This window comes from Dendrobium catenatum, unplaced genomic scaffold, assembly GCF_001605985.2.
Source record: "Dendrobium catenatum unplaced genomic scaffold, ASM160598v2 fragScaff_scaffold_1086, whole genome shotgun sequence".
Classification (NCBI taxonomy): Eukaryota; Viridiplantae; Streptophyta; class Magnoliopsida; order Asparagales; family Orchidaceae; genus Dendrobium; species Dendrobium catenatum.
The window spans coordinates 146,607-166,201 of record NW_021319548.1 but is presented as its reverse complement, the minus strand read 5'-3'; the positions used below and the strand labels follow the sequence as shown (position 1 = coordinate 166,201).

The window sequence follows — 19,595 nt, the reverse complement described above, 5'->3', positions numbered from 1 at the left end:
GAACATCCATGACTAAAGAAAAAAAGATATGGGCTTAAGGCTGATCCTTGATGTAACCCAACTGAAATAGGAAAATACTTGGTCAAACCACCTTTTGTTTGAACAAAAGTAATAGCTCCTTCACACATATCATTAATGATTTGAATATAAGCGTTATTAACTCTTTTCTTATCAAGAACTCTCCATAGCACTTCTCTTGGAACTTTATCATATGCTTTTTCTAAATCAATAAATATCATATTTAGATCCTCCTTATTTTCTTTATATTTCTCCATCAAACCTCTTAATAAATGTATGGCTTCCATAGTCAACCTACCCGGTATGAATGCAAATTGATTTTGAGAAACATTAGTATCACTTTGCAACCTGTGCTCCATAACTCGCTCCCATAGTTTTAAAGTATGACACATTAACTTAATTCCTCTATAATTCGCACTATCTTGTGCATCACCTTTATTCTTAAAAATAGGAATTAACACACTCATTCTCCACTCATATGACTTCTTTTTAGTCTTCAAAATAGTATTAAAATGTTTAGTAAGCCAAGAAATTCCTTCATCTCCTAAGCATTTCCACACCCCTATTGGAATATCATCAGGTCCAACAGCTTTTCCACCCTTCATTTTCTTTAAAGCCTCTTTAACTTCGATTTTACTAATACGCCAATAAAAACAGAAATCTTTATTTTCATTTAGGGTGCTAAGGTCACTACAGTCAATCTTATTTTCACAATCTTCATTAAAATCTTTATTTTCATAAATTTTCACTCGGAATAACTTTACAACATTTGCAATCTAAATGATCTAATTTTCTTATCAGAAAACAGTCAATCTGAGTTGTACTATATCCATTTTTATAAGTGATGAAATGCTCATTTCTTTTTTTAAATAAGGTATTAGCAATTAAAAAATCATAAGCTAAACAAAAATCTAATTTTGTCAACTTTTTTCAAACCTATAAAATCCTGGACCACCAATAGAAAATAAAAGTAGCTAATTATTTTATATAGATGTGATAAGTGAACATAGCGAAGTGAGTTGGAGTCAATGCTTTGTTTTGTTTGAAGGTTTTTAAGAAGTTAGAAGGTTTACAAGTATTTGCAAGGGAAGACCAATGAAAAAAACTGTGGTTTTGAGTCCAATTAATGGAGTTAGAGAATTAATTTGGAAGGAATTAGGAGTGGGGGCCAACCATGCTTTGTGGGTGAGAGTGTGTCATGGTGATGTGGTGGTCAACGATTATTTGGACATCAAATAAGGAAGTGGTGGTCAAAATGGTTAGTCCAATGTCAAGGAGAAGGTTAGGCCAAGGTGACTTGATTCCACAATCACAACATATGCGACTTGCGTGCCTGGGATAATTTTACATATAACTTGGCATACAAATGCATTGCTTAATGATGGCGATGACAATGTTGATGTGATGTTCCTGCATCGACACTTCTAGGTTTCTAAAGATTCTATGTATTGCAAATGATTATGACTCAACCATTGCAACTCCTCCATGGTCAACCATGAATCACATAATAGGGTAAAATTGCAGCAGCAATGATGCATTGTTGTACCTTCCATTTGATGTAGAAATGAACCATCTAAGACTGGTCAAGTTGATAAAATCTAAGATGATGACTTATTATTGGTGACGATGATGGTATAGAAGAATTAAAATCAACATGTAAGTTTGTACTCATTTCAAAGGTTGTGAGTATCTGGAGCCTATAGATGGTAAAGAGTTAAATCCACAAGATTAAACGCTGAATAGATTCCTGTATCTATAGGAAGATCCCCTTCTTAGGCCTTATTATTTATCTTCATAATTTTATGTACATCATCATAACTTGTAATTTAGAGTTAAATCCTGTTGAATTTTTTATATAAATCATGAATAGTCTTGGCAAATTATGATACGCATTTATGACTTGTATACAATGAGTAACTCAATGAGGTCAATGGGTTTGTGTGGCTCATATCCAAGGTTAATTTGGAGTTTACTCATACATTTTGACCTATTAATTGACCTGGTATAGGCAAACTCAATATTGTGAAGGATCAAGCCTCACATGGCCTAGTGACCAGTGACTAAACATCTATGCAAATCCCTTAAAATTTTCATTGACAGCCTCATTCTAAACATTCCTTTTGAGGATGATAGGCGTATTCGTATCCGACACGTGTCCGATATAACATGCCTCGTAAATAGGCGTATCCGTGCAACATAGGTAAAAAGGTATTTTAGAAAAGGATATTTATAAAACGAAGTTTAATAAAATGGAGTTTCAATAATGATATGTTGTTTGGGTAATATTTTTTTAAGTGCTTATTAATACTTGAAAGCATAGTTAAATTGTTTGTTTAGGTGTTTAGCTTTAGTAATTTTATTATAAAAGACTAAATTACCTTTACTTAATTTTTCAGTATATGTAATTAATTTTTTTTTCTTTTACAAGGCAAAATTTACATAAATTTATATATATGACTTTCTCAGAAAAAAAATGAAGTTTTCTACTAACTTATAATATCAAAAGTTTACATTATTAACTTATACTTTCTTAACATATAGCCTATGTTGCACCGATACGGATACGGCGACACTGATATGACACGATACAGATACGGGACACGTCAATTCTTAAAAATACAGGATACGGGTACAGCACGGACACGACATTATAATTTATAATCATACATAAAAATTAAGAAAGCAATCAAAACATAATATTTGAAATGACAACAACATCATTTGTAGCATTGTAGCTTATAATATTAAAATATAAGTAAGTATTAAATGTATAGTACAACAACAAAAGCATAAACATAAATTATCTAGCACATGAAGTATCAACTATTCAATAGAATGAATGATATAATTATCTTCTTCATTGGTTTGTCTTTGAACTTCCATATCATGTTCAATAAATATCATAGCTTCTAATTCAGGCTCATCAAGTGAAAGATAAATAATTTTTAATATTTTCATATCATCAAGAGACTCAAATCCATCTCGGAAATGAGAGAATCTTGCTCGCAACCGCGCAAGTAAATACGACACGTCTTTTTTATTTTCGGATTTCTTTTTGTTTTTCAACGGACACGCGTATCGGATACGCGTGTCCGTTGAAATTAAATAGTATTTTAATTGGATACGGCTTTGGCGTATCCGACACGTATCGGTGGAGTATCGGAGGCGTATCCGTGTATCGGTGTATTGGATACATCATGCCTTCATAAATAGGTGTATCGGTGCAACATAGCATATAGCATTATTTTTACTACAAATATGATAAAATTTAAATTATGTTACTTTATTATTATAGTTACACTATTTCATTATTATTTCTTCTATTAAAAAAAGCTAACCTGCAACTATACAAATATATTTATGTTGGAAAATTCATTTATCTTGTAATCAAATAAAGCAATTTCGTAATTTGAATACTATTTCAAGCTTATTTCTGAGCTTGAAAAAATACAAAGAATCGAACACAAATCTAAAGTAGCAACCTACGTAGTTGATGCTTGATGCAACACCATGTAAATGTGTATGTATTCAGAAAAGTGTCGCATTGTTCTAGAATTTTAATGCTTGATGCAGCACCATTTACATCATTCTAAGCATCTTAGTTTGCTACTTTGCTTAGCTTAAGAACAAAAGAGAATGAACAAGTAATCCATTTAGGTTATTGAATAGATCCATCTGATATGAGAGTCAGTTATATTAGTCTTTCAACAATCATTGTTGATAAAGTCAATGAAACAAAATTTGACAATTTCAATCACAAAGTAGAAAGAATACTATAAAAACCAGCAATCGATCTAGCGAGAGAATTCCAGGAGCACCAGAACTTGGATTAAGAAGATTAGGATAAGTAGGTCAGATTGTCCCACGTCTGCATCTGCGACTGCGACTAGGAAAGCACTAGGGGGCTATTTGGCAACAGAATTTACATAGGATTTGAGCAGGATTTATGCAAAATCATGCCAAACGGGATTTGTGGCCCATAAATCTCATGGTGGAATAAATCCTCCGTTTCCCTCTTCTTATCGTATATCCCGGATTTACTCAATCCTGTAGTGCTGCGGATTTGCGGGGTTTGGCCGAAGAAGCGCACGAAACGGAGAAGTTACCTTCAGAGCGAGCGAACTACCATCGTTGCTTCCGATAAAAGTTTTGCAGCTTTCGATCCAATAGGAAGGGAACGTCGTCCAAGGAGCAAAGTCGAACAACAACAAAGGAGCCGAAGAAGTAATGATCAAGGACGGTAGGGACGTTGTTTTCAAGTAGGAGGTTAGGTCGACGGTCTCGGACGGGGGGTTGGTTCTATCCGGCTGGAGAAATGGAGCGGTGTTAATGCTAGTGTGGGAAGAACATGCGATTAGGGAGTCCTCCAGATGGAGTGATATTAGAAGAAACGAAGGTAATTCCTCGTGCGACCCGCTAAAGAAGACAAAGGATGCTAATTTGTGATTTAACGTGGGAACGTGGATGGGTTAATTTGGACATTTTGCATCTTAAACAGTGATTTGGGAACTAATAACCAGACAAAGAAAAAATTTCGTAAATGCCGAAAAAATAATGTTTATTGACAAGTAATTACAGTTAAGTTTTGTTTCCAAACAGTTCTCGGTAACTGATTTTGGCGTATCCAAATGGAGAAAGGAGGAAAAACGTCTAATCAAACGAGCCCTAAGTTTTCCATCACCTTTGCATGGATATTCATAGGAGGGTTGAATTTTTGTTAACCATGAAGCTTGTAGATGACCATGGGAGCTAGGACGTTACACTTGAAGATTGTTGACCTCAATATATATTTCATAATCAATTTAAGTGTGTGTGATTAGAACAGTGTTTAAACTATACTTCGTCACATGTAAGAAATCTTAATACTTGGACGGTGGCTAATTGTTGCAACGTCGCGTGTAGCTAATTTGAAATGTCTCGGTGTTGCACAAAACTACTCGAACGGTGTTCATTTATGAAACGGATTGTGCTAGCATATTGAGAACATCGAATTTGCCAAATAAGGACCTCTTGCATGCAACTTGAGCAAATGCAGTAAAAAATGACAGACTGCAGATGCGACCTTGCACAAAGTTTCTTGAATGTTTGCTTGTGAAATGAACTTTTGCCAACTTGCCCATACTGCCGAAATCACCTGGAAATGATACCCATATTTTATGGTTTGTTGCGCGAGCGAGATAAAAAATTTCCTTGCTCGAGAGATGATGACATGCGATTTGATATACATAAGGAAAATGTAATTATACGAAGGTTGTTGATTCATAATTATTATTTTTTAATTAATTTAAAAAATAAATAATAACCAATTTCATATATATATATATATATATGTATGTATGTATGTGAGAGAGAGATATATCAAATCTTATTCGATCTAATAACTGCTTATATTTCAAAACTACCCCCTTATCTTTCCTATGCTGCATCTCGTCCCATCCAGGTCTAGGTCTTTTCTTAAGGAAATGAAAAAAAAGTATTCTAAATCTAAATGCTCAAGTAGCACTGCCCTGTTCTTCAACGACCAACACCCTACTCCTCCTTTTTCCTTTATCTCATGTGAAGACAAGCATCCATGGATATCTACTCATGCACCTTCCGACCACAACTACAACTCACGTGACTTTTGGCCTCACACAATTATAATATATGATTGTCTTTCTTATTTTCTCTAGTACGCATGCCTCAAACCACTATTGATCATGCATAGAACTGTCAATATTGGACCCGACCCGAAAACCCGATCCGAACCCGACCCGTAATTTTCGGGTTTGGGTTGACCCGAACCCGAAGCGGGTCGGGTTCGGGTTCGGAAAACCGACCCGTTTATAAAAACGGGTCGGGTTCGGGTTCGGGTTGACCCGACGGGTTGCCGGGTCAACCCGAAAACCCCGTTTAACTTAAAATTTTTTATTCCGCCTCTTTGCCCTCTTTGCCCGCTGTTCCGCCTCTTTGCATTTTTTGATTCGCCTCTAATCAAATCACGTCCCAGGCGAGGAGCGCTGGAGCGGTCCGAGCGGAGCGGAGCGGCGGAGGACCGAGGACGCGTCCGCAGGCGAGCCGCGAGGACTGAGTCGCGTCCGCAGCGAGCCGCGAGGACCGAGGACGCGTCCGCAGGCAAGCTGGCAAGGTCCGCCTTTTCACGCCACGTCCCGCGTCCGCAGGCGAGGTCCGCGAGGAGCGGACTAGCGGACGAGGCCTTGCCGGGACGGGAGGAGGCTTCCGCGGGTCGGGTCGGGTTGACCCGAACCCCAAGCGGGTCGGGTTCGGGTCTGGAAAATCGACCCGTTTACAAAAACGGGTCGGGTTGACCCGAACCCGACCCGTAACCCGAAATTGACAGGTCTAATCATGCAGACGCTTGTGACGTAAGCCACTGGCCATTCGCTGGCTTAGAAAAACAACTTGTCAACCCCTAACCCTTCAAGACTAGAAATAAACCAACATGAGCTTTTACCCCATCTGATCTCCACCCACATTTCTTCATCGACTATTACTTCTTTACCTACCCATTAGGAGGAATTTTTATTATGTCCGGACAAAATATCGAAAATACCGAGTTATACCGAGTGCTGTACTGAGCACGGTACCGAGCGCCCAAGTGATGTGGTGCTTTGTTATTGGTCTCTGGACGCGTTCGGTATCCGAACACAATAATTACTCCATTAGGAGATCCATCAATGAAACATTACTTAGGCTAAATTGCTACTTTTCACACCACAAGCCGCCTACAGCTTGCTGGTCGGTCGACCGACCTTTGGGAACTCCAAAATATCCCACCTACCACCATTTACTCTCCTTACCGCTCTCACTCTCTCTCTAAACAGAGAGAAATCTGATTATTTCTCTCTATTTTTAAATCTCTCTTTAAATTCTCTCCTCTTACTCTCGAAATAAAGAGATATCTCTGTTCTCTAACTCCCTCAATCTCCATCTCCGCTCTCTCTCTCCTTACTTTGTCTAGCTTTTTATTATGCTCTCTTTCTCTCTCTATATTCATATAAATATATTTATATTATATATTTAAATCAAAGAAAAGTAGAAACAAAAATATAGAAACAGGGAAAAGAAGAAAAATAAAAAATTGTTCTCACTCACGTAGCCATTTTGAGAAACATTCAACAAACATTCAACTAAGATTCTTCCAATTGATTGCTGCATCTTGTTTCCACCGTTGCAAATTAGCACAGCTGAAAATAATGTAAAATCTCCAGTCAATAGTTGAGTTTGCTTAAGGTGTTTCTTTATCGGGGCATAAATTAGGCTCCATAAGTTATTAGTTTTGTGACTTTGCTTCAGTTTTTTAAAATATGATATTTTGCCAAAAATTTGAAAAATGTAAATGAATTTTGAGTTGATGAGTTAATGCAAGAATAAGATCAGAAACAAGAAAGTTATTGTAGGAAGATCGAGCAAAAAATGTAAAAATATGCCAAAGTTTAAAAATCTTTGCATTTGTTTGGGCACGGGTTTGGATCAACATAACAACTTTGTAGTGAGTTCACATATATTTTAAATCACACCACATAGCTTCACGCAAAATGAGTTCTTTTTTCTTATTTTTAAATTCAACTAGTAAGATGACACAGAATTTGATAAGAAATTCAACACGCAAGCAGTATTCTCTAGTATAGAAATTTGCTCTGATATCAAATATGATGCAGCATGATTGTAAATCTAAAATTTGATGCAGAAGGTGAAATTCACATGGTTGTTGGATTCAAACTCAATTAGCCATGAAGTCTTTTAACTTAGTTGATTACTAGTATGAATCAATAGAACTAATGAAGTTGAAGATGGACAATAGGGATTTTCGTTGTTAACGAACTATTCTGGCCTTATGATTGTAAAAAGAAAACACCAAGCTAGAATAGGATCTAATCTTAAGTAAGTTAACATAGACAATGATGGAATGATAATAACTTGAAGATGACCTCCACAAACATTTATAGCCTTATGATTGTAAATAGAAACACAAACCTAGGAAAATATCTAATCTCAAGGGATTTAACAAAGCCAATGAAGGAACAATAATACCTTGAAGATCTCCACAATCATTCATTCTGTGTATATCTTATCGTCACTTGGAAATTCTTCTCCATAGGGTGTGTGCTCACTCACTTAAGAGGTCATTTACTGATGGGGAAAGTACTCTAGGAGATTGGTAATAGTTTTTTTTTTTTACTTAAAAGAAAGCTCAAATTTCATTCAATGATCATCAAACTGCATATCATGAAATATGACCGCTATATATAGAAATGATAAGTGAAATCAGGGGGCGGGGGCGCCAAAGAAGAGTAGAAGGAAAAGGTGTGTATGTGTGTGTTTTGTATTTGGGGGGGGGGGGGGGGGGTGGTCTCAAGGCTCATTAATGGAGTTGGAGCATTAATTATGGAGAGGGGAAGAGAGGTTGGGGGTATATACTTTTAGGAGAATGAGTGGTGGTGATGTTATTGTGATTGGAGATCAGTTATGATGTCGAAGTCAAATAATGAAGTGGTTGGCAAAATGGTTGCTCAAGTGTGAAAGAAAAAAGCTATGTCATGATGCTTAGGTTCAACTATCACAACATATATGACTCACCTGACAGTTCCACACAGGATTTGAGCATATAGTACGACTTAACGGATTTTTAGTCAATACATGAAATTTCAGGCTATTGGTGTAATTAAATTTCAGCCTTGTACATACCACGACTAGCTCTCATCCCCTTGGTACCATAATTTTTGCCTGTTCCTTTTCCATTGGATCTTGTTTGCACATTATTAGGGTAGCTTTTGGCACATGTACTTACTATTATTGGAACCAATTTCTCTCTTCATATTCTATTCTCTTCTTCTCTCATCTTCTCTACTCCACTTACATCATTTACCTCTGTCACTTTCTTCCTCATTCTCCCCTCCAGTCTACCTTAATATTTCCTACGGCTTCCCTTTCACTTTATATCCTCCTATATTTTCTTCTTCTTGCTTCTGTTCCCCTCCCAGCTACTAACATTAGAGGTTGTTACAGTGCACAATCAATCCCATGACTTTCGAAACTTTAATTGGTTTATTTCGGTTAATAATTTGTTTTTTGTATTCTTTCGGCGGATTTGTGGAACATGATTTGCTTGATGATATTGAAATTTTATTTGAAAATATTAGCAATTTTCAAATTTGAGTGTGGTAATGCCGACTGTGCCAAAAACTGAGTTCAGGTGATTGCGCTGGACCTTTCTTGGTTATATCTTGACTACTATCAAGATTTATATGAGTATATCATTTTGTTATGCAATTTAATTTCTGCTTATTTTTTCTTATCAATGATATGTTCTGCTCATTTTTGTTATTCAGATAGCTTGATCAACTTTCCTAAAAGGAATTCTTCAGGCCTACATTCTCAACAGTCCCAGCCACAAGGTACTCAACAAAATGTAGTGCAGAATTCTAGCCAAAACGATCAAAATTCTTTGAATTCTCATGGAACGGGTATAGTTTCCAGTAACAATGGTGTAGCAGTTGTTAACAATTCCCTCAATGCGCCATCATTAACCTCGACTTCCGGAACTTCTATTATTAGCCTTCTCCATCAAAATTCAATGAACTCCAGGCAAGAAAATCTTATGAATAGCTCTAATAACATGTATGGTGGTGGGAATCCTGTCCAAATCCCTTCAGCAAGCTCTTCCAACTCAATACCTCCATGCCAACCCCATCCATCATCATCTCTTTTATCTCCGACGCCAACTTCCAGTGACACTATGATTCCTGCTACTCATAACTCTCGTCTGAATCCCCTCACCTTGACACCCAATATGCCTGCAATGCAGCAGCAGGTGACTCAAACCCGCGAACCCGACTTAACCGACTCGCAGAGTTCAGTACAGCAAATATGGAATGAAATTATGATGTCTTCTCAGCTAAATGGTGTCGGCGCCATGGGGAATGACATGAAGAGGATTAATTCTGTTCCTACTGGTCTAAATGGAAGCAATGGAATTACCAACAGTCTCGGTGGCAATTCTGGAGTTGGCGGCATCGGGTTTGGCGTTATGGGAGGGATTGGCCCATCAGTTAGTTCGAGCGGGTTGAAGGCAACCATGGCTAATAATGCTTTGAATAGAGTTGGAATGAACCACTTGACTCAGGATTCATCTGCAATAAGTCATCAGCAGCAACAGGACATGGAAAGCCGGTTGCTGGGTGGACTTGAATCAGTTAACAGCTTCAGTAATATGCAGTTTGATTGGAAGCCCTCTCCCTGACATGTCAATTGCTCTGTAAATGGATTACTCGTCTTCATAATCAACCGCTGAAATAGTCCTAATATCAACCTGGAACTAGCTTCACTTCAAGCCTTAATATGGCAAAGGAGGTAGTTTTGTTGGCTTGTTAATTTATCAGAACGAGATGGCTATCAGTGGTTGAAAAATACAGCTCCATACAGTATCAAATCTTTCCTATAGGAAGGCTAGATTATAATGGGAGAGAAAATTTGTCTATAGAAGAACAAAGTGGAAAGCTGCTTCATCTGTTGACTTTGATGGCTTTACTACTACAGAATTGCACCAAAATATGGGTAGCTCTGATCCATCTCCGAGGATTTTGTAAACTATCATTCCTGACAATAGCTTTTGTTATCATTTATGTTTAGTAGAATATGTGAAAGAATTAATGGTTTATAATAGGTGAGTATTTCAGAGTGTGGTAATGGTGATTCTACCTGCTTGAAAAGCTTGCATTTTCTTGTACTTGTTTGCATAGATATTATAAATGAGAAAAATGAATGAGGAAGCTTAGAAATGATTAAATTCTAAAGGAATTACTTCTAAAAGCAATGATTGAACTGGCAGAATAAGCATACTTGCTGATTACCTTTGCAGGTGTCTGGTGCAGTGCAGTGGAATTGACATTCCCTTTGATTTTTGTTTGCATGTGTGGAGGATCTATGGCCAGAAAATCAGGTAGTTTGATGACATTTCTTTCTTCTAAATTGCTTTTGACAGTATTCAGTTGCTGCTTTCAACTATTTTGATTAAGGTTTTGTTTGTGGGAGCTTTTTTACTGATTCTTAAAGCAGCTTTATAGTACAAAAATGAATGGCTTTTAAAAATAGTAAGAAGCCGTCCAAAACGAGAAAAATTATTCTGTGCGGACACCGAATGCTGTTCGGAGGCAAATCAGAGCATGTCATGTCATCCCTTTGTTGTGTACCACAGTTGTGTACCTGTTGTGTATTTCGTGACGTGGCGCGTTCTGATTCGCCTTCGAATGATCCGGTGTCCACATAGAATAATTTTTTCCCAAACGAAACCTAAATATTGCTACATTTCTCTAGACAAATTATATTTAAATGTGATGGCACATATTATACTAGTTTTTAATATAGTCTATATGGCTCAACCTCTAGAGAAAAATAAATAAATAAATAAATGGCTTAATAATCTTTTTATTAAAAAAAATCATAATTTTTTCTCTTCTTTTTATTCTCAGATGGTATCAGATCATTAGCACTTGTCTAAATTGAGTAATCCTAATGCATCTCTCACTTCAATGCTCAAATTAAACTATTTTTTGAATAAAAATTGAATCTTTGGTCATATTATTGCCAAAGTTTTTTTTTTTTGAATTTTAATATAAATATATAAACTTAATATACTTTGTAGTTAATTTATTTTAAGATAAAAAAAAATTAAATTCAAACTGATTGGAATGTGTGTATTATTTATTTATTTTTTTCTCATTTCTGTGAGCTACAATGTTTTTTTCCCCTTAATTTTTTTAGTAATAAAAAAATAATCACAAAGAGTTGCTCGTTATAGTGTTCATATAAGCAATGAAGAATTGTTAGGTTTTGAAAGCTCGTTCCTGATATTTGGGAAAATGACCTCAGATGATTCTTGTTGATAAGGAAACTCCTCATCTGTTGAATCAAATTCACACACCTTCTTAAGCTCAATAATGGCTAAGCTCTCTCTCTCTCTCTCTCTCATGTCCAAAAAATTTATTTTTTAAAACAATAATTACCTAAATCAAGCGTTAGTAGGTCATGATTGATCGAACGATAGTTGTGACAGTGATAAGAGACATGATTTAATTGAGATCTTATTTATAGTGGAAGGCACACAAATGAACTAAACTCGCGACTGCAATGAGATGCATAATTGAGCGAAGATTGTAACCACAAAAAAAAATGGACCAAAGTTGAAAACCAAAAAAAAAAAAAAAACATTTGATCAAATAAAGATCACGATCACAGTGAGATGAACAGTCAAATGAATAGAAGATATGTGTGCAACTATGTTGTATTCTAATTAACAGATCGAAGTTCGAATCATCCCAAATGACGGGTTTGCGATAATTTAGCTATCACCATTCTTTTCTTGGATTGATGAAGGATCAATGAGGAAATCCCCAATCCCCTCAAATGATGAAGAGGATGGCAACAGCCTTAAAGAAGAATATAAACCTCTTGTTCTTGGAGCTAGCATCTGTATCTGATATTATTGCCAGTCACTTCATCACATTTATTATATACTTATTGTTGCATTTAGGCCACTGCTTGCTGGTTCTTCCCATCACAATCGGTGCCACCACCTGTTATGTTATTGTGTGGCAAAGGTAGGAGCCATCATCCATCATTATCTCCTTCTTTCATAGCCATTAAAGTTGATAATTATCACCTTTGGCTCTATCTTGGCTGCCACTTCTGATTTGCTTGAGAAGCTAATGAGATATCTTCTGTTGCTTTCATTATGACCACAAGGCATCTTTAAATTAAGTTGAGTTCATCAGTTTGTTTAAGCCTTACTTTTTTTTTTCCTTTTGATATCTCATAAAAAAAATTATCCAAATTAAATTTAAAATCATCTGAATTTAGATTTCAACAAATGTTTTGATAAGATGAATACTAAAGGTGGAGCAAATGAGCTTAAATCAAGGGCTTGAAAAATAGTTGAAACTTTATGATATTAATTGAATGACAAAAATACAAATCTCGCATGCTTATGATCAGAAAGAGCATCTCAATTAGATGAATCAAACTAACACAAGATCATGCTATTCTAAGGTCATTACGGAATCTAAATGTTAAAAGAATGATCTACGACTACAAGAATCAACACGAGCAATTTGATGGAGTGTTTCGAAGGTTTCAGCTAAATTTACCAAAATTCCATTTTAGAAAATTATAAAATGATCTTCATTATTCAAATGAAGGAGAGCTTGAACCTTGACTTTAAATTGGAACAAGTTTAGAGATCTAAAAAACTCTAGAGCTCAACTCGATGTTTGATCTTGATGATCGCAACCATACATCATTATTTGATTGCCATCACCTAATTGTCATTGTCAGACTTTTATTGCTCAACCATTATTGCCTAATTATGTTGATGACTATCAATAAACTAAGATTTTCCGACTAACATCTCTTGCTTACTGTGTTTATTATAACATTGATGTATTATATTGCCTTCAAGGTAGATGCATGCCATCAACATAAATGTTGATGTTTGTTATCTCTAACAATATTGATGCACACCATCCTATATTAATACACACTATTGATAAAAACATCTATGTTCTTCAACTTTGATGCTCATCATCACTAATAATATCCATGAACATTATTGTTTATAAGGCTGATGCACCCTACTGACATAAATGCCAATGCTTGCCAATTTTATCACCTAGTGTAACCATCAGTGCTGATGAAAAACATTACTTATAAGGTAAAAATACACACTATCAACACAAATGATGATGCATACCAACTTTGATGCTTACCAACTTTGATGCTTGCCTTTAATAACAACATCAACTCACACCACTGCCAAGAAATCTAATGCATGACATTAGCATCGACTCTAATTTTCGACATCAACATCAAAATTTATACTTGAATTCTTAGTCTATTATCTCATTTCCTCAAAAGAGAATGATCAAATAGACCATAAATAATGTATTAGAGATAACTTCAATACTTGAAGACTTCTCCAACTTCCACCATAGAATCAATATTATATTGTATCATTATTTTTTATAATAATAAGAAAATGTATCATTTGTAGTCCATGACATATACTAGTAGAATCATTTTATTTAGGAAGGGACCTATGACTGTTTACCATTTTCAAATTTTCACATAAGAAATTATGTATCACATGAGTTGTGTTGAGTTTGTTGCAACTTAGTTTTTGATTGTTGAGATTGTTGCAACATGTGTGTTTTTTGATGATTTTAAATATTATTATTTTCATTACTATTTCTCCTAACATATATTGACTATATTATTTTTATTGTTTGTGTGTACTAATATTTTAGGAAAATAATACTCCAGACTGTTGAAGACTTCAAGGGAGAATAGATTAGGGTTTATTATAAATAGAGTTTATATTTTTCACTTTTATTGAGTCTGAGAGAGTGTGATTGTAATTGAGTAACCGTGCACACACATACTAGGGGGAGTATTTAAAATTTATAAAATTTTAAACTAATCGTACTATACGATTTAAAATTGTATGGGACGATTTGTTCAATTATTTCCTCCTACAAGCAATTAAATGAATTGTGGAAAGAAAATTTTTTTAAGTACTGATCGTTATGTACGAAGCATTCTTCATACAAACGACGTCCAGAGTATAAAATAGATACATCCCTATTCATCCCAATGATTTCTAAATTTTTTTGAACTGTTCGTACTATACGAAGTGACCTTCGTAGAGACAATGTCTAGAGTACGAAAAGAACAGATTCCTTTTTGTCACGGTAAATTTCAAAAATTTTAAACTGATCATATTATACGAAGTGACCTTCGTATATACGACGTCCAGAGTACGAAAAGAACGGGTTCCTTATCGTCCCGATGAACATCAAATTTTTTTATACTAATCGTACTATATGATACATAGTTCATATATATGACGTCTAGAGTACAAAAATGTGGGGTATCTTTTCATCCTGATGAAGGAAAAAAAATTTCTTAATTATTCATACAATACGAACATGGTTTGTATTGGATGATTATCATGTATTAAAATATTTTGTACAGGTTCATATGAAGCAATTTTTAAACTATTCATACATATGATTAACGATCGTACTATATGATTATATACACTTAAAATAAATTTTTTTAGTTTTCAATCTGATTTTTTGTGTCTTTTATATAAATAGTCCTTAGAAAATGACTTGAGCAGTGTTGTTCTCCGTGATTTGTTTGAGATCATGTAAAAGAGTGTTTGAGAGAGAGTTCTTGCAAGTTGAGTGTGAAGGGTTCATAAGATTACTCAAAGGTAAGAATCTCTTTTGTATTTTAATTACTTCTCTTCCTTTCTTGTTTCTAATTGCATGAGAGAAGATCTTTGAAGAAGATCCGGTACTTTACTAACACTTGGAGGGTGTGAAAGGATGATGGTACTCTGCTGACACTTGGAGGGTGTGAAAGGACGACGATACTCTACTGCACCGGGGATTGGTGGAAGAGAAAAAAATTGTAAAGGCTTCTCTATCTTGCTGTGGGGGTAAAAAGAGAGTAACTTTGGTAATAGTGCAATACCTGAAGAAGGAGTCTTCAAGGAGTGGACGTAGGTCTTATTGGACCGAATCACTATAAATCTTTATGTTCATTTTTATTTCTGCATTTTTATTTTTCAGCATTTTACATTTTGTGGTTGAAAAATTATTTTTATAAAAAAACAAAAAGTGTTTTCCTTTAATTTCCAAAAGAATTTTTTTTTTTTTATAAAAAATACCAATTCACCCCCCTCTTAGTTAGCATTGGGACATTTGCATAACTTTAATAACCTATATGGACTTTACAAGTGGTATCAGAGCTTTATTTAAAAACTTAAAGTTTTGACAACTTTTTAAAAATGATAATAACTACTTTTGAAAATCATAACACACTTGAAGGGTATTTGATCACTAGACCTCTATTATTTGACAAAAATCCCTTTCGATTTTTTGAAAATACACATGTCTACTTTTCTTTAATCGATTGACTATTGTATGTAAATTTTAGTTCAGGATGGATATACTAGGCCAACTAGATTTGTAGATGGTATTAAAGTTGAAACACCCTTTGCTAACTAGACTGTAGAAGAATGAGACTTAGTAAAATTAAACAATAAATATTTGAATAATTTCTTTTGTGCATTTAAATCAGAATATTATATGCATGTTTTTACTTGCAAAAGTAGAAAAGAAATATGGGATAGACTTTGTATCACATATGAAGGAACTGATGATATGAAACAATTTTGATTAAATATATTATTATATGGTTATGAATTATTTCGTATGAAACCAAATGAATATGTATCTTACATGTACATATGTTTCACTTAGATAGTCACTTTTTGGCATGCATTAGGTAGAGAACTAACGAATGCTAAAAATGTTAATAAAATACTTCATCGTTTGCCTATGACTTACGATGCTAAAATAACTGATATTATAGAGTCTAAGGATTTAAATGTATTTTATTGACAATCTTTTTGGATCACTAATTACTTACGAGTAAGGAGTGACTCAAAGACATATTGATGCAAGAGAAAAGCGAAAGGAGAAGAACATAGCTTTGAAAGTGGATGACTCAGAGAGTGATCAGTCACAACCTGAGGATGAGGATGATATTACCTTGATGACCAGATAATTTAGGAGTTTTCTATAGAGGAAGCAAAATAGATGCCAACAGTGGAATAATGGTAAGTTCCACAAGAATTTAAAGGTTTCTAACGATGTTATTTACTATGAATGTAAGAAACCTAGACATGTCAAATCATATTACGCTAATCTTAAAGCCACTCCTAGCGAGGAGAAGGTGGAGGAGAAAATAAATGCGAGAAAGGGAAAGAAGAAATCTCAGCAAGCTTTTTTGGCAAACTCAGCTTCAAATTTATCAGAAATAGAGAAGAAAGAAGAAGTCACCAGTATGTGCTTAATGGCTAATAATTTTGATCAGTCAGATCAAGAAGAGATATGTAACTTAAGTTATAATGAATTACTAGAAGCTTCTGAAAGAATTCATATGACATATAGAAAACTCAAGAAAATGCATGTTAGGTTGAATTTAGATTTCCTAGAGTTACAGAAAGAGCATGAAATCTTTAGGAAAGATCACGCATAGATTGATAATAATCACATGAGTTTATTGTATGAATTTAATAATTTAAACAAATAAAATGAATTATTAAAATTATCCTACATTGAATTAGAAAAAAATTTAAAACTTTTAAGAATGAATCTGAAAATAGATAGCATTATTTGAAATTTAATAATAATGTGTTAGAAAATACAAACTCATTTTTTAGAGTGAAAGTAAAATCTCTTGAGGAGAATAGGATCCTCCTTAAACTTTAAAATTTTAATGATCATATTTTAAAGTAAAAAAAATTTAAAACCTAGAAATAGATAGTTTTATTATCGAAGATTGAAAAATCCTTTTCCTAGAGTTCAGTGTTTTACTTATGGAATAATTAGACATATTTCACACCCATGTACTATTCATAGAAAAAATCATTTAATGTGGAGACCTAAGATACATAAAATAAGTTATATCATATATACATTTAGTTTAATTTTACTAAGAGGAGAACCCAAACTTGTTTTGGTTCCCAATACTAATGTTTGATGATTTTGTAGAAACACACTCATACAAGACCTCATGAGAGCATTTAGTACCTGAACAGTAGTTGATCGAAGTATATGACTGGAGACACTATACAATTCATATCATTAAAAGCCATAAATGGAGGCAAGGTTACACTTGGAGATAATACCACTAAGAAAGTGGTAGGCACATGTATGATTAGAAATTTGAATAATTTTTTCATTAAAAATGTGTTACTTGTATAAGACTTAAAGCATAATCTCTTGAGTAATAGTTAGCTATGTGATAAATGATATAATGTTAATTTTTTTCTCACTAGCTTATATTAAGCCAAAATGGAATTAGTATACTGCATGAAAATAGGGTAAACAATATATATATATATATATATATATATATATATATATCAATGGTTGGTGAACCATGATCACATGTTGGACACTAACTCATGACAATGGTCTTAGATATGGAGTGATGACTACAAATTCTTTACATTAATTTAATGGTGTCCTTAAAAGTGCTCATGGATTACCTAATTAGAGGTAAACCAAAACTAGACCTTATTAAAAATCACCTTTGTGATGCATGCCAACTAAGAAAACAAGTGAGATCCTAATTTCATTCCACTAAGAATCTTAGGACTAGCAAACTATTAGAGATTATTCAAATGGATCTTTTTGGACCGCTTAGCACTGTAAATTTAGGAGGGAAGGTATATGATTTTGTGATTATTGATAACTTTTTGGGATTAATATGGATTAAATTTTAATTTTATACGAATGAATCATTTGAGAAATTTAAAAACTTTTTGACTTACATTCAGAAGAAACTAGGATGTAAAATTTTAACAATTCAAAGTGATCACGAAGGTGAATTTAAAAATAAAAAATTTGAGAAATTTTATAACGAAAAAGGAATTGATGGTAATTTTTTTGCACCTAGGACCCATCAATAGAATGGGATAATAAAAAGAAAGAATATAATATTAATTGAAGTCGCTAGTCGTATTGACAAAATATTCACTTCCAAAATACTTTTGGGCTGAAGCGGTTAGTACATCTTGTTATGTTCTGAATAAGGTGAAAATTAAACTAAAATTGAATAAAATATCCTACGAGCTTCTTAAGGGGAGAACACCTAATTTTTCATATTTACATATTTTTAGATGTAAGGTATTCATACATAATAATAATGAAAAATCACCTTTAGAAAAATTTGATCTAAAATGAGATGAAAGAAATTTTTTTGGATACTCTAGTGTTGAAATATCATATAGAGTGTTTAACAAAAGAATATTAGTTGTTGAGGAAATAACACATATTGTATTTGCTGAATCTAGGATTTTAGAAGAGCCAAATTTGGAAGAGGATCATACAGAAAATAACTACCAAGGGATTGACAAGATAAATTTGAAAGAAAATGTGAAAAAAAATCCTTTGCCTAGAGAATTGAAATTTTCTAAAAATTATCCTAAAGAATTGATTTTAGGTGAACCTAGTGAGGGTGTTAGGACTAGCTGTGGAGCTATGGACTTTGTAAAGAGGTTAACCATTCTGCCTTTATTTCAATGATTTAACCCACAAATGTTAATCAAATACTTTCAGATGAATTTTGAATTTTGGTCATGCAAGAGGAATTGAATCAATTTGTAAGGAATAAAGTTTGAGAATTAATTGAAAAGCCAAAGAATCAAAGTATTGTTGGAACTAAGTAGGTATTCAAAAATAAAATGAATGATTCAGGAGTTGTGATCAGAAATAATACTAGAATTATGGCGAAGGAGAATAATCAAATTGAAGGTATTGATTTGGAAGAGACTTTTACCCCTGTACCAAGACTTGAAGCAATTATGATTTTGTTAGCCTTTACCTATTTTAAAGGATTTAAATTATTCAAAATTGATGTTAAGAGTACCTTTTTAAATGAGGTGATATAAGAGGATGTTTATGTTGAGCAACCTCCATGTTTTTAAAATTTTAAATTCCTTA

The 19,595-nt window shown here is 34.0% G+C and overlaps 1 protein-coding gene across 1 annotated transcript in view; it reads left to right on the top strand.

Moving 5' to 3' along the window:
• The window catches only part of LOC110097986 (transcriptional corepressor SEUSS), a 42,048-nt gene extending 31,218 nt beyond the window's left edge, over window positions 1-10,830 (top strand). The window contains exon 9 of the mRNA XM_020824674.2: window positions 9,351-10,830. Within this exon, the coding sequence (XP_020680333.1) occupies window positions 9,351-10,261 (911 nt within the window). The 3' untranslated portion in view covers window positions 10,262-10,830. The remainder of the gene's footprint in view (window positions 1-9,350) is intronic.
• Window positions 10,831-19,595: the final 8,765 nt, after the last annotated feature.